Source organism: Lichenostomus cassidix, chromosome 1Aa (assembly GCF_008360975.1).
Source record: "Lichenostomus cassidix isolate B80296 chromosome 1Aa, HeHo_3.0, whole genome shotgun sequence".
Taxonomy (NCBI): Eukaryota; Metazoa; Chordata; class Aves; order Passeriformes; family Meliphagidae; genus Lichenostomus; species Lichenostomus cassidix.
Window position 1 is genome coordinate 22,179,264 of NC_139480.1, and position 12,499 is coordinate 22,191,762.

Sequence of the window (12,499 nt, forward strand, 5' to 3'; positions counted from 1 at the left end):
ATAATTGCCATCTCACCGACTGTGGCTGTGAACCTAAGCAGAGAGGGCTAGGCAGGCCCCATGTGAACTGTTGCAAAGAATATGGGTCCCATGCAGATGGTAAGTGCAGGCATCTGAGTTGTGCTATGCAGCATTATTGAAAAAACTAAGAAGAGTATTGGGGTAAAATTATACACAGGAATCCTACATAGTACTGGAGATTACTGTGCTCTATAAAGTTAAATGTAACCTTGTCAGTGCCTTATTGCCTTGTTAGTCCAACACGATCTGGCCCACAGGAGGACTGGCAGAGAGACTTGTACATCGGAGCAAGTGGAAAGGTATCAGATGTCTCCAATGAATCCCAAGGAACACTTGGATTATCTACCACTCGCTGTCATACCACATAGTGCCCAGGGACAATGGCATCTAGCGAAAACCCTTCCTCTATATCTATCCTGGGGTATGAGCTTCTTGAAAGGGAAAATGGAAAAGAAACACCTCAAACACACAGTCATACTGCAATCATTAAGTTCTGAAAAGGGCAAATTACTGGGCGATTGCCATCTGATCTTTGGGTGAGGGGGATGTTTTATGCCTTCAGTGTGGTGGGTTGACCCTGTCTGGAAGCTAGGTGCCCACCAAAGCCACCCTACCACTCCCCTTTTCAACTGGATGGGGGAAAAATTAAAATGCAAGTCTTGTGGGTAGAGACCAGAACAGGGAGAGATCATTCACTGATTACTGTCACAGGCAAAACAGACTCAGCTTGGGGACACTGATTTGATTGATAATAAATGGATTTAGAGTGAGATAATCAGAAATAAAATCAAATCTTAAAACACTTTTTCCCCACCCCTCCCTTCTTTCCAGGTTCAACTTCCCTCTCAAATTCTCTACCTCCCCCTCAGTGGAGCAGGGTGGCTGAGACTGGGGGATTGGTCAGTTCATCACACGTTGTTACTGCTGCTCCTTCCTCCTCAGGGGGAGGACTCCTCACACTCTTCCCCTGCTCCACTGTGATGTCCCTCCCCTGGGAGACAGTCCTTCATGAACTTCTCCAACATGAGTTCTTCCTGCAGGCTGCAATTCTTCAAACTGTTCCAGCATGGGCCTCTTCCATGGGGCCTAGTCCTTCAAGAACTGATTGCTCCGGCATGGGTCCTCTATGGCCTGCCGGTAGATCTCTGCTCCGCTGTGGACCTCCATGGACTGCAGGGGGACAGCCTGCCTCACCACCCTCTTCATCACATTCTGCAGGGGAATCTCTGCTCTGGTGCCTGAAGTGCCTCCTCCTCCTCTTACTTCACTGACCTGGAGTCTGCACAGTAGTTCCTCTCCTACATCCTCATTCCTGTCTCTGGCTGCAGTTGCACTGTCACTTTCTTCCCCTTTTTAAATCTGTTATTCCAGAGTTGCTACCACCATAACTCATGGGCTCAGCCTTGGCCCACAGCAGGTCTGTCTTGGACCTGGCATTGACTCTGTGGGACATGGGGGAAGCTTCTGGCAGCTTCTCACAGAAGCCACTCTGGTAGTCCCCCCCACTACCAAACCTTGCTGTTCAAACCCCAATAACATAAAGCATAAAAATAGGATGTTCCATGTGGGAATTAGGACATTAATATCTGAAACAATCTAGATGTTCTTTTGCAATAAAAACACCATTAAAAACCAAGACCTTCTGCTGGGGAAAGAGATTTGTCTTTAGGGTTGAAGCATACCAGCAGGGATTAAAAACAGGACATGAAATTAGTTCTTTGCAAGTTTGTGAATTGCAACCTGACAGTTGTCAGCAGTTTAAAAAACAAGTTATTCCATAACTTCTAATTTTAGTAAGCTTATCACTGGAGATAGGAAGCACTACACAAACAAGTCACCACCATTTTTTGCACAGTAGACTAGACTGAAAAGAGACAGATAGTTTGATACAAATAAATGTCATTCAAAATGTGTCCAGTTGTTTATAGGCCTGGAATCTAGTGCCAAAGCACTATCATCAGCAGCATGCTCCCTGAATGTGGGATGCAGTTTTACATTATGCTAGGCTGAAGTGTAAGCCTCTCTGCAGCAGTAAAGAGCACAAACTATTTCAGAGCCCTGAGTTTTCTAACACCACATCATCTTTTGCTCCAGAGCAGTCATTCCCCATAGAAAGGGTTAGCATCACTGATGAAGGGACCCTGAAAAATCTCAAAACACTATCAGAGTCTTCCACATATATTTGCTAAATGTGCAACCCAAAACTAGTTTAGAAACTGAGATATTCAAATAGAGGCTGATCACTTGCTAGCCAGAATAAGCACAAATAGCATGGGGTGAAGTCATCAGAACTGTGTTAGGTCATCTATTTGATAGCATTCCTGACATCCCAGAATTTTCAAAACACATTAATCAGGAGGCAAGTTCAGTGTTAGTCTCAGAGGGCCCTTGTCCACCACAGCACCCGTCACTCTTGTCCCCTTCTGCCTTTACCCCTCCTTCCTCTCCTCTTATCTTCTCTATTTCCTGTTCTCTTGCAGCACTAGCAGCTGCTGGCAGCCTTTCCTCTCCATTTCCCTCCCTCCCTATTCCTAAATCCAGCCCTTGTCCCAACCCCCTCTTGTGCTCTCTCTCCCTTCTCTTCCAGGCATTCCAGCCAGATACTTCCTACTTTCCATTTCACTTGCTTCGTGGAAGAAACCCAGAAGACAGAGACACCTCTTGCTTTATTTTGCAAGAAAATTCCATTTTCCATCCCACGTGCGCTGCAGGGGCCAGTGCTGCGGGGTGAGCTGAGGACACACGAGGAGTACAGAGGGGCTGCAGACCAGGACACGTCCCTGTTCCTGATCCATTTTTCCTGGCGATTATGGCTTCTCCCACTCCCGTCTGTCCAGCATGGCCTGGGGTGAGGATCCTGCCTGGGACATGGCAGCACTGTTGTGTGCCCCCCTGCTCACTAACAATTGCCACACTTCTGTTATGCCATGAAAACACACATTGCTTCGTGGAAGCAAAGCCTGCTGCAGTGTTAGCTCTGAAATATGTTGCTGCAAACATTGAGAGGTTCTGCCTCAAGCTCCCAGCAGTGACTCCTTTCCCCTGCAGTCAGTAGGCCCAGGTCAGCATCCCAGGGCTTCCCACTCGCACATCTGCTGCAGCAGGCCTTGGCCCCGGTGCCATCCAGAGCCGAGGGACGAAGCTCAAGGGACAGGAACAGAGCAGCCCCGAGGTGTCCCAAGGGTTCAGCCCGTGGCTACAGCGGCATCTGCCAGGGCACATCACGCCTCTCCGCAGCACTGATGCGGGACGCATCTTCCTCAGGTCCCTGGGGAAGAGCTGAAATGTTTACAGCGCTCTGCTTTGGCAGTGACGAATAGTCAACAGAACACTGATAGCAGCATAGAAAGAAAAAAGGAAGTGCAGGCAGTGGCAATGACCCGGGTCATTTCCACAAAACACAAAGGGAAACGGCCCTGAGCGGCTCCACGGGGCCCACGCAGCCTCCCGGCTCCCACCGAGCGCTGTCACTGGCATGGGTGATCAGAGGGCTTGCGAGAGCCCTCACACACAGCACAGCACCAGCTCGTCCGGAGGGCTTTTCTTGGGACACTCCGGAGACACGCAGAAGCGGCTGAGGCTGCTGGAGTGGCAGCCTGGTGCCGCAGTGCCGGAGGGACCGAGCGAGGACACTCCGCTCTGCGCCCCGGAGTGGCTGTGGGCATTTTTATCCAGCAGCTTCCCAAAGAGCCGCAACGGCGTCTCTGGGACACACAGGCAATTCGGGAGCCTAAATTTAACAGCTTGACCTGATGTCTAATCTGGTGCTATTGAATAATATGAAGGATCTCCACACCTTTTAGGGTACTTGCTTGAGATCCATGCATGGCGTTGCCAAATTTATTTTCTGTGCCCTGTCCTTTTGTAGCTATTTGCAGTCCAGGTTACAATATGCAACGTGTCATCTGTTTTCTTGCCAAGCCAGTGCAATGTGGGGTGGGTTGTCAGCTACAGAGAATTTAAAACAAAATTCTGGCCAACTGCATGCTTGTAGCAAGTGATTCCATACTTTTTCCCAAAGCTCTATACAAAATGCCTTGCATCACTGGACATGCTGATCTAGTTACTACTGGATGTTTTTCAGAATTTCCAATATTATAGCAATAGCAGTCATGTTTATGTATTTAAAGAGTCTGCCGGTTTTCATAAAATGTTTCTCAAATCATAAAAATGAGGTCTGGACAGAGAGTTGGTACAAGAGAAGCAGTGTGCAATAGATGAAAATAAGCTGTTCACATATTTCCACATTTTATGGTTCTGATTTTTTTGGCATTCCTATTATTTTAATGTACAACAGGCTTATACACCAAAAAAAAAAAAAAGATCCATAACCCTTTGAAAATTTGAGAATAATTAGTAAGTGGTCAAATGTTCCCATGTCCCAGACATTTTTTTTTAGCTTTTCCTCAGTTTGAAGATTCAGTTTATTTGTTAGCAAGTCAGTTTATTACAGATTCAATATATCTTATGTGAAAGGGATTGGTAAAGAACATCTACAGCCCACCATACCTAGAAAACTGTGTGTTTGTCTCCACAGAAATTAATGAGGCTTTACAGCAAGGCTGAGATTTCCCATATGGTTTTGGATGAGACTTGTGTCAGCTTTGACATGATATACCTGCTCTTACAGCTTACAAAACACTGTACTTAGCTGAGTCACTGACCTCATTTTAGTGCAATTGGCTGTTACACAGATGATCCACAGCCTTAACAACTGGTCCAAACAAACCACAATGGGCTGTAAAGTGAATAAAAATGCATTAAAATGAACTTTGTAATTTTGTTTTCAGTTTACAGAATAACATGAGAAACACAAAAGAAAACAAATTGAGCTCCATTAAAATTTATTATAGATTTTTTAAAAAATATTGTATCAAATGTATATTCCTTTGATGTCTTAACAAACAAGATAAACAGCCCAGTTTATATAATATGAAAGCTGAAGAATTATGTAACCATCCCTGTACAACTGAAAATAGACATCTATTATCGGAGTTGCAGTTCTTAGTTCTGTCTGTCTGCAAATTCCACACAGCTGTGAAGTTCTCTTTTAGAAAGAAAATGTTTTGACATTTCCCTTGAAACTAGTATATCCAATTCTAGGTTATGAATGTATAAGGATATAATTGATTCTACTAGTCTCTGAAGCTTTCCTCTGTTGTACAGAATTTCTGGGTTGTTCTGAAAATCTAGAATTTGGTCAGTAACCGAATCCTATGATGTATAATTACTGTTTTTGTTTTGGCCAAGAAAAAAATAGTGAAGATATTTTCAAGTTGAAGGGAGCAAAACAGTTCCTTGGCAGTTCTTTTAGATTCCAAGAAGATTACATAATTCCATAAATATTGATGCATTGTCTATGCCTGGAAAAGAAGCAAATATACAGTTTGAACTGTTGCCATAGAATGTCACTGACCATCACTTGAACTGCAGAAAAAAAATTCTTCCTCCTAACGTAATGGCCCAACTCATGTCAGCCTAAGCTTCTCTCAGGAAAGAACTCAAAAAACTGAATCATCTTTTCAGCTACCCAGTTCTTGTGGCATTAGTCCCTACGTTGATTACAAGCAGCCACTTTTCACACTGAGCTAGCCAAGACTGTCAGAGGCTTGGTCCAGTAGCTTCAAATAACTTGACTGCAGCTTATTTTAACCCCACTGCTTTCTGCGGGTACTGAGTGGCTGCAAAAGAAATGTATAAGCCACTATGCAAACCAAAAGGTCTTCGCATGAAAGCACAGTGCAACAAAAATACCACAAAAGAGAAGCAGCCTTATAAAAACAAGGCTGGCACTATTAGCAATATTCACAGGCAGCAAACAGCCTAAATTCCTATTTAGCTAGCAAAGGAAGTCAGCATCTACCTTTGCTACTAAATACCACCTAGCAGAACAACATTAGAAAAAATACATGAAGGGGAGTCCTAGAAAATACTGCACTACTATTAAACAGCATCAATAAGAAGAGTGATAATAAAATCTTAGCATGTGGTGCCAATGCCCCAAACCATTCATTTATAGGACTATGCAGATGTTTATTAGCTCCAAATGTGACTTTTAAAATCCTTTGTGTGTTTGCATAAAAGTTCATAGAAATAGTAAGTTTTTCATACTGCCATTATATTTAAAGTGCACATAGCTCCTTTATCAAGAAGTAAGAGAGAAGTTAATTTCCTGTCTCACTTTCTGGAGGATATTTAAATGTGTTGGCTTTATGTTCTGTTGGATTTCCTAATCAGAAAGGACTAGGTTGTAGAATGAAATGGCTGGAATATAATTCTGCTTTGAATTGTTTTTTGGATAAATGCAGAAAAAGCAATTAGATTATTGGCATTACTTTGATGGCTGTCTTCTGATGACTTTATAAATCCAAGAGCAAAAACAGAGTTATCTGCACAGTCATCACCAATACTCTGAGCAGGAAATGCAGAGCCTATGTTATCAAAATCCTTTTGCTTTATGCCGGCATGTAGTACACAGTACCCACTGCCCTGTCTTGAGAACAGACAATGAGACAATCCTACCATCTTATCAAAACATCTCCTTTTTTAGGACGTTCCAATGAAGTACAGGAGTGAGATTGTGCCTCCATTTGCTCCTCATGCATCCTTCTCAAAGTTCCCTTCCTGCAAAGTCTCCACCCTGCCCCTCTTTCCTGACTGCTACCACAATAGCCTTGCCCTTTATCACAGAGTATCTCTAGCTATCTGCTCAGTAAAAATAGCTGTTTCCTCAGTGCCTTTTACATTTTACATTGAAAAGGGGAAAACAAATGTCCTGCTTTCATAGGGCACAATGTGAATGTGGTTTCATTCCAAGGAAATCACTCGCTGATACTGTACCCTATGTTGATTGCTTTCTAGTAACCGCAGGTTTCATACTAGCAAAGGTCTTTGTTCTTTCGTGAGGAGAAAAGTTCTCATTCCCCTACTTACTCTATAAATATAATTTTTAAGCTGAATTGACTTTAAAAATGTATCAACCCTTATTATGCACAATGTAATCTTTTCTATCCAGAGCACTCACCAAGCCCCATTCTGTATAATAGCAGAAATCATCCCTTCTCATTCTATCATCCAACTTCAATTCTCCTTTTTTCACATATTTACATTTCAAAAGTTCCCATTAGCTTTGTCTTCTTTTCTTTCCATTTCAATTCTCTTCTCCCTTTATCTTTCCTTGCACAAATTCAGCTGTCTCTGTACACAATCTCTTCTGTACCTTCTGAGGTTACTATTGCTTTGCAGCTGTTGTTCCCTACTCTCCTCCCACATCTGCTTCCTTTCCCAATGCCTTCTTCCATGACAGACTCTGCTCCTATTTCCTTTGTTCCCTGCTTATTCTGTCTGAAGCAGGCATATTCTGCCAAAAAAAAATCAGTAGAAAAGAAGGTGTGCCTTTAGAGGATGAGGTTCATCAGATTTGTTTTAAATGTCTGCATTAATTCATGATGGATTTTGCATTAGAGGCAGTCATTTCCATTGACTATGAAGTCCAGCATTCTGCCTCTGACAGAGTGGAGCACTCAAGTAAAGGGAGGATAATTCCACTCTGGATGTCCAGAGTTCTAATATTCTAGTAACACCTCAGCTTTTCAGTTATTTTACTGCCAATTTTCAAATATAGATGCCTGGACCAGTAACCCCTGCAAGATGGTCAACTGGATCTTCCTCTGGAAATTAGTTAAGATTAACCATGATGTTTCTCTTTTTTCCTTTTTTTTTCCCCTTCTTTTTCCACATAGCATCTTTGAGATATGGCCACATCGAGCTGTCATTATCTTGGATTTTTCATACTGCCCACTCCTAGTAAATTATATCCAATCCTATTTGTTTAGAATGAAGCCATAAGGAACCTTTTCTTATCCTTCCTGTTTGCTCACTTCAATATAGTTCCTCTTGGAGATACATCTTTTACACAAAACATAAGTGGCAGGCTGAGGGCCTTGAAAGGAAGACAGCTTTTTTTCACCACACCAGTTATATTTCATTTATTTGGATGCCAGCCTAACACACTCATCAAGTTCTCATATAATCAGTTGTGTAGATACTTGATTTTCTTGTTCTCAGCTGGCCCTAAACGGCCAGGGGATGTGAAGCAAGACTCCTCTCAGTAACCATGAAATCATCTCCTTCAAAACCCAGCTTAAAAGTCGGAGGGTTTTTTTCTGTTTGTTTTTTGGGGGTTTTTTAATACATTGGCAATGGCTGGAGAGATGGTGTGCCAAAAAAAAGCACCTCTCACAGGAGAAATAACTGTAAAAGGTGATTAATAATTTCCTCCTCCTTTCTTTCCAGCTGTGGAAGAAATAAAGAAAAGAGAATTTTGCTGTCCAGGAGCAAACAGAAAATTCCATTGTCAATATGGTAAACCAGGCTCACAATTTCAACCTGGATGTAAAGCTTAATGGCTTAGGAACTGTGTTTTTTAAGAAAACAGGAAAAGTGGTTTTGGGTCTTCTCTGACTGGGAAAGCAACTGACCACCAGGTATCTGCCCTCCTAAAAGCAATATAGTCCACATTCATTTTACCCAGCAGAGGTACATCATCGACCTGGGCAAAATTACTGGAGTGCAGAGACATCTAAATTGCCTCTGGCTGAATTAATTCTCAGAGTGGAAACACAGCTTGACCAGCTAATTAGCTCTTCTCAGAACTGGCTGAGAAGCAGACCTAAATTACTGAAGATAAGTGTAACAGGTTTAGAGCTGGCTGGTACCAGAAGTATTTCTGGCACAATACCCTGCCAGGCAAACTACACAGAGGGCTTTCATGGGCTTTTTTTCTTTTTTTGTTAATACCTATTCCAGATTTGATTCTACAGCACCTGCTCTGCTGCTTACTATATATATTTGCAAATATTTCATCATTCAGGAAGTAAGAGTACCCTGCTAAACCTGCAGACTGCTTGCTGCTAGATGTGATATCACTCTCTAATGCCTTTAATGCTAGAGATTCAGAAAAAAGCCTTCTATTTTTCATGCTTCAGATATTAATATTTACCTCTATACAAGAAAATGTTGACCTCTGTTCCTGTAAATTTAAAGCTACAGGACAAGATCAGCAGCTTTTAAAATTCCTGTAATGTGTGATACCTGAGAGAGGAGTACTGTGAGCTCTGTCTGGTTTTCCCGGCTATGAATGAAATCTGCCATTTTTGCAATTAAAAAAAGACACCTTGCACTATGTGCCCAACAGGAAGGAGTCCATCCCAGAGCATCCTGGATGTAAAGACAGATTTACAGATGCAATTGGCAATGTCCAGCCTCATGCTTCTTCCACACTTGCCTGGAAGTCTCCAAAATTAGGTGAATGTTGTTATTAGAGATGCATTGGCAAAGATGGACTTTTCCTCAGATCTCTTCCTTTGCTTCCAACAAATGGTTCATAAAAGATGCCAGTGTTTGGGGGTTTTTTTGGTTTTTTTTGGTTTTTTTATTGTTTCGTTTGGTTTTGTGGGGTTTTTTCGAGGCTCCTAGTGCTATGCATACTCTGAATAAAGAAATTATCAGACTTTGGAAGGGGATTTTGCTCCTTTAAAAACAATCAGAACCAAATTCTCACAACAGGCTCAACACAATACTGATTGTTTTTCTGAAGAAAGCAAGAATGAAACCTGCCCCTACCCAGAAGAGAATCTGCAGTGTGGCAGATGCTATGGCTCAAAACCCATAAACCTAAAGAATATTATCTCCAGCAGGGTATTATTTTCCTTAAAATTTATTCATTAACTTTGTTTTCATAAGACATGATGCAGTGTTTGCTTTAAGTCACTGTTTAACTGTAAAATAGATTTTTTCCATACATTTAAATTTTCTTCAGCTGGAGTATTTATAGAACAAGAATATATGTATGACTAGTTAATTACAAATGTGAATGTATTTTAAAGTATTTTTCCAGATTCATACATAAAGATTTTAAGCAGAGCTTTAATGAAAAGTTGTTTCCAAACTAGCTACTGTCAGTAGGCACGTGACTGTAAAATAAAACAATGTTAAGTTTCAACCCTGACATCTGCCTTAGATGTTACCGAGTGCCCAATAAAATCAAGCCAGATAACAGTTCAGCTATCTGAATAAGCAGTGAATGAAAACACAGTTCAAGAACACACTTTCAAAGCAAAGTGGTAGAGATTTTTGGCATTGTTTGTCTTTTCTGTTCTCTGAGATTATTATTCAGCCCACACAACCAGCAGAGAAAGTTGGGAAACAGAGAGCAACTTAGAGTAACATCCCAACATGTGCAAGACATTTTGTTCACCGTGCTCTAGAGGAAAACTTCAAGACAAATAGGGACACAGCTATGGGTGGTCTTAAGAACTTGAAAAGGAATGTGTTAGAGTAGCACAGCCCTGGAAGACATACCTGTAAGGGTTAACATACACACATCTGTACCACAGGTCCAGCATGTATGCTGGGGAGCAGCAAGTACAGCATGTTGTAAAAACAAAAGCTTTCTTCTCATTTCAAATGGCTAGCACACTGAGTTTGATGACAATCTGCATTTTTTTTCAGGCAATTTGCAAAAGAGGATATTACAGATATTTTCCGCCAAACAGCATACTAGCAAACTTTGCCATTATTTCACCAGTTCTTACAGACATTAAATAGCCCAAGGTGTGAAATGTTCTTTGCCATTACAATAGCAATGAGTAAAAAGGAATGGACTGTGTCTATTGACGTAACACAATGCAACCTGCATATGTCAGCTGTGCTTATTTCCCTTTAAGCTGTAACCATTTATGTCATCTTGCAGATCAAATCTGAACCTAAACCTAGTGTACTAAAAGGTCATTAAAATATAAAATGATGACAAATGTGGTATGGACTGTAAGAAAAAAACCCCCAAATTCTTAAGAGTTAAGGTTAAAGAGTTCATGCCACGGTTATTCCACATATCTGTTTTTGATTGTTGCAGAAGATGCACTTTACAGCTGCTCACCTAAAATCAATATTGCTGACCTTTTAGACTGTGAACCCTGTCTAGTCAAAGAAGTAGCCTTGTATTTTTTTTTTAAATTTTTTTTAATTTGAACTGTTTTATGTGGTTGCTGTCCATAACCTGTGAGGTCAGAATTTTTTTACAGTTCTGCTACAGTTGTATAAAAAATGATAGCATAATTATAATTTTACAGCGTGGTATCTACTGCCCTGTTAGCAGTTCCTCTATAGGACTGAAGGAAACCTGAAACATTTGTGCTAGTGCTGATCACAGATTCCAGAGTAAAAATAACTACCTCAGTCTGGAGACCATTTAACAAACTACATTTTCCAACAAAAATAACAGTGTCTCCATTTGTTAGGTTTTAACACGCATCCTAGGAACCCTATACAAAATAAACATGAAGTCAGGTAACCTCCTGACAAAGTAAAATTTGTGAGACAAATATTCCAAAGTATATAGTGTGATTTGAAAATATGAAAAGTGTTTCTTTTATTTCTCAAATGCAGTTAAATTCAGCTTCTCAGCAGAATCCCAGTAAAGTTGAGCTGATGAGCAGATAACTTTAATACAGGGCAGCTGCATTCCCTGTGCCAATTACCAGTCTCAGTCACTTCCATGAAACCCCACTGGCTCCTGATTTACGTGCCTGTACTGTAAAGCCTCTAAACCAATTCCCAAAGCCAAAATAAAGTATGGTCTGTGCAGCAAACAGAAATCTCGCTGGAGTCACAGAGCAATGCCATATTTCAGTGGAAGATTTCAGGATTCCTGTGTTAGTAACAGCACACTGAGGAGCTGGTAACGGGAATGTGCTTGCGCATATGCCGCTGTCATTAGATCACCCATTTGTTTGTATACAGATCCCAGACTTCCAAGCTTAGGCTAATTTTAGCTGGACTCAGATGATCCTGCCAGACTTGCTATCCCTCACTTTGCTAATTATTGCTCAGCACTCTGCTCCACCTGACTTACCTTTTTCACTGTCTCTGAATTACTGCCAGGGAGGAAGCAGTGAATGGTGCTTGGGGAGACCTCCTTGTATCTTCCTTGCTGTGTTTTAGTCAGTTTGTTGGGTGCAATCCCATTAACAACTGCTGAAAGGATGCTGCTGGTCATGAGAGGAGTCAGGGTCTGACAGAACAGACAGAGGGCCACCACTAAAGCCAGAAGAAAGGGACGAGGGCGACAAAGCCTGCGGCATCTGGGGACTTGCCCACAAACCATGGCCTCTTTGCCGTCCTCACTTCGCCCTTTGCCACATTGCAGATGTAATCCAAGTAGCCACGTCTTGCCAGGATAAAAAAAGTCAAAGGCACTCTTTACCCAAAACTAGCATGAATTTTCCCATTTCTGCTGCTGAGTGTTTTCCTGGTGCCAGGCAAGCTACAGAGGAGCAGAGGTTTGAGGAACACCTTCCCATGGAGGGACTGGAACAACCTAAGAAAGAAAAAACAAGTGAGCAGCAGCAAACAGCAGCATGCCATGGGGCATCCTGCAAAGAGCCGTGGAGAGCTCCTCCTCAGCACACTCGCAGGA

General features: G+C 41.8%; 1 protein-coding gene across 4 annotated transcripts in view; it reads right to left on the reverse strand.

The window, feature by feature from the left end:
• Positions 1-12,499, reverse strand: part of CPED1 (cadherin like and PC-esterase domain containing 1) — a 138,329-nt gene that overhangs the window by 125,304 nt on the left and 526 nt on the right. For all 4 annotated transcript variants that reach the window (XM_085042367.1, XM_085042375.1, XM_085042358.1 and 1 more), the window contains exon 2: positions 11,936-12,400. In XM_085042367.1, coding sequence (XP_084898493.1) covers positions 11,936-12,187 — 252 coding nt within the window. In that variant the 5' untranslated portion in view covers positions 12,188-12,400. The remainder of the gene's footprint in view (positions 1-11,935; positions 12,401-12,499) is intronic.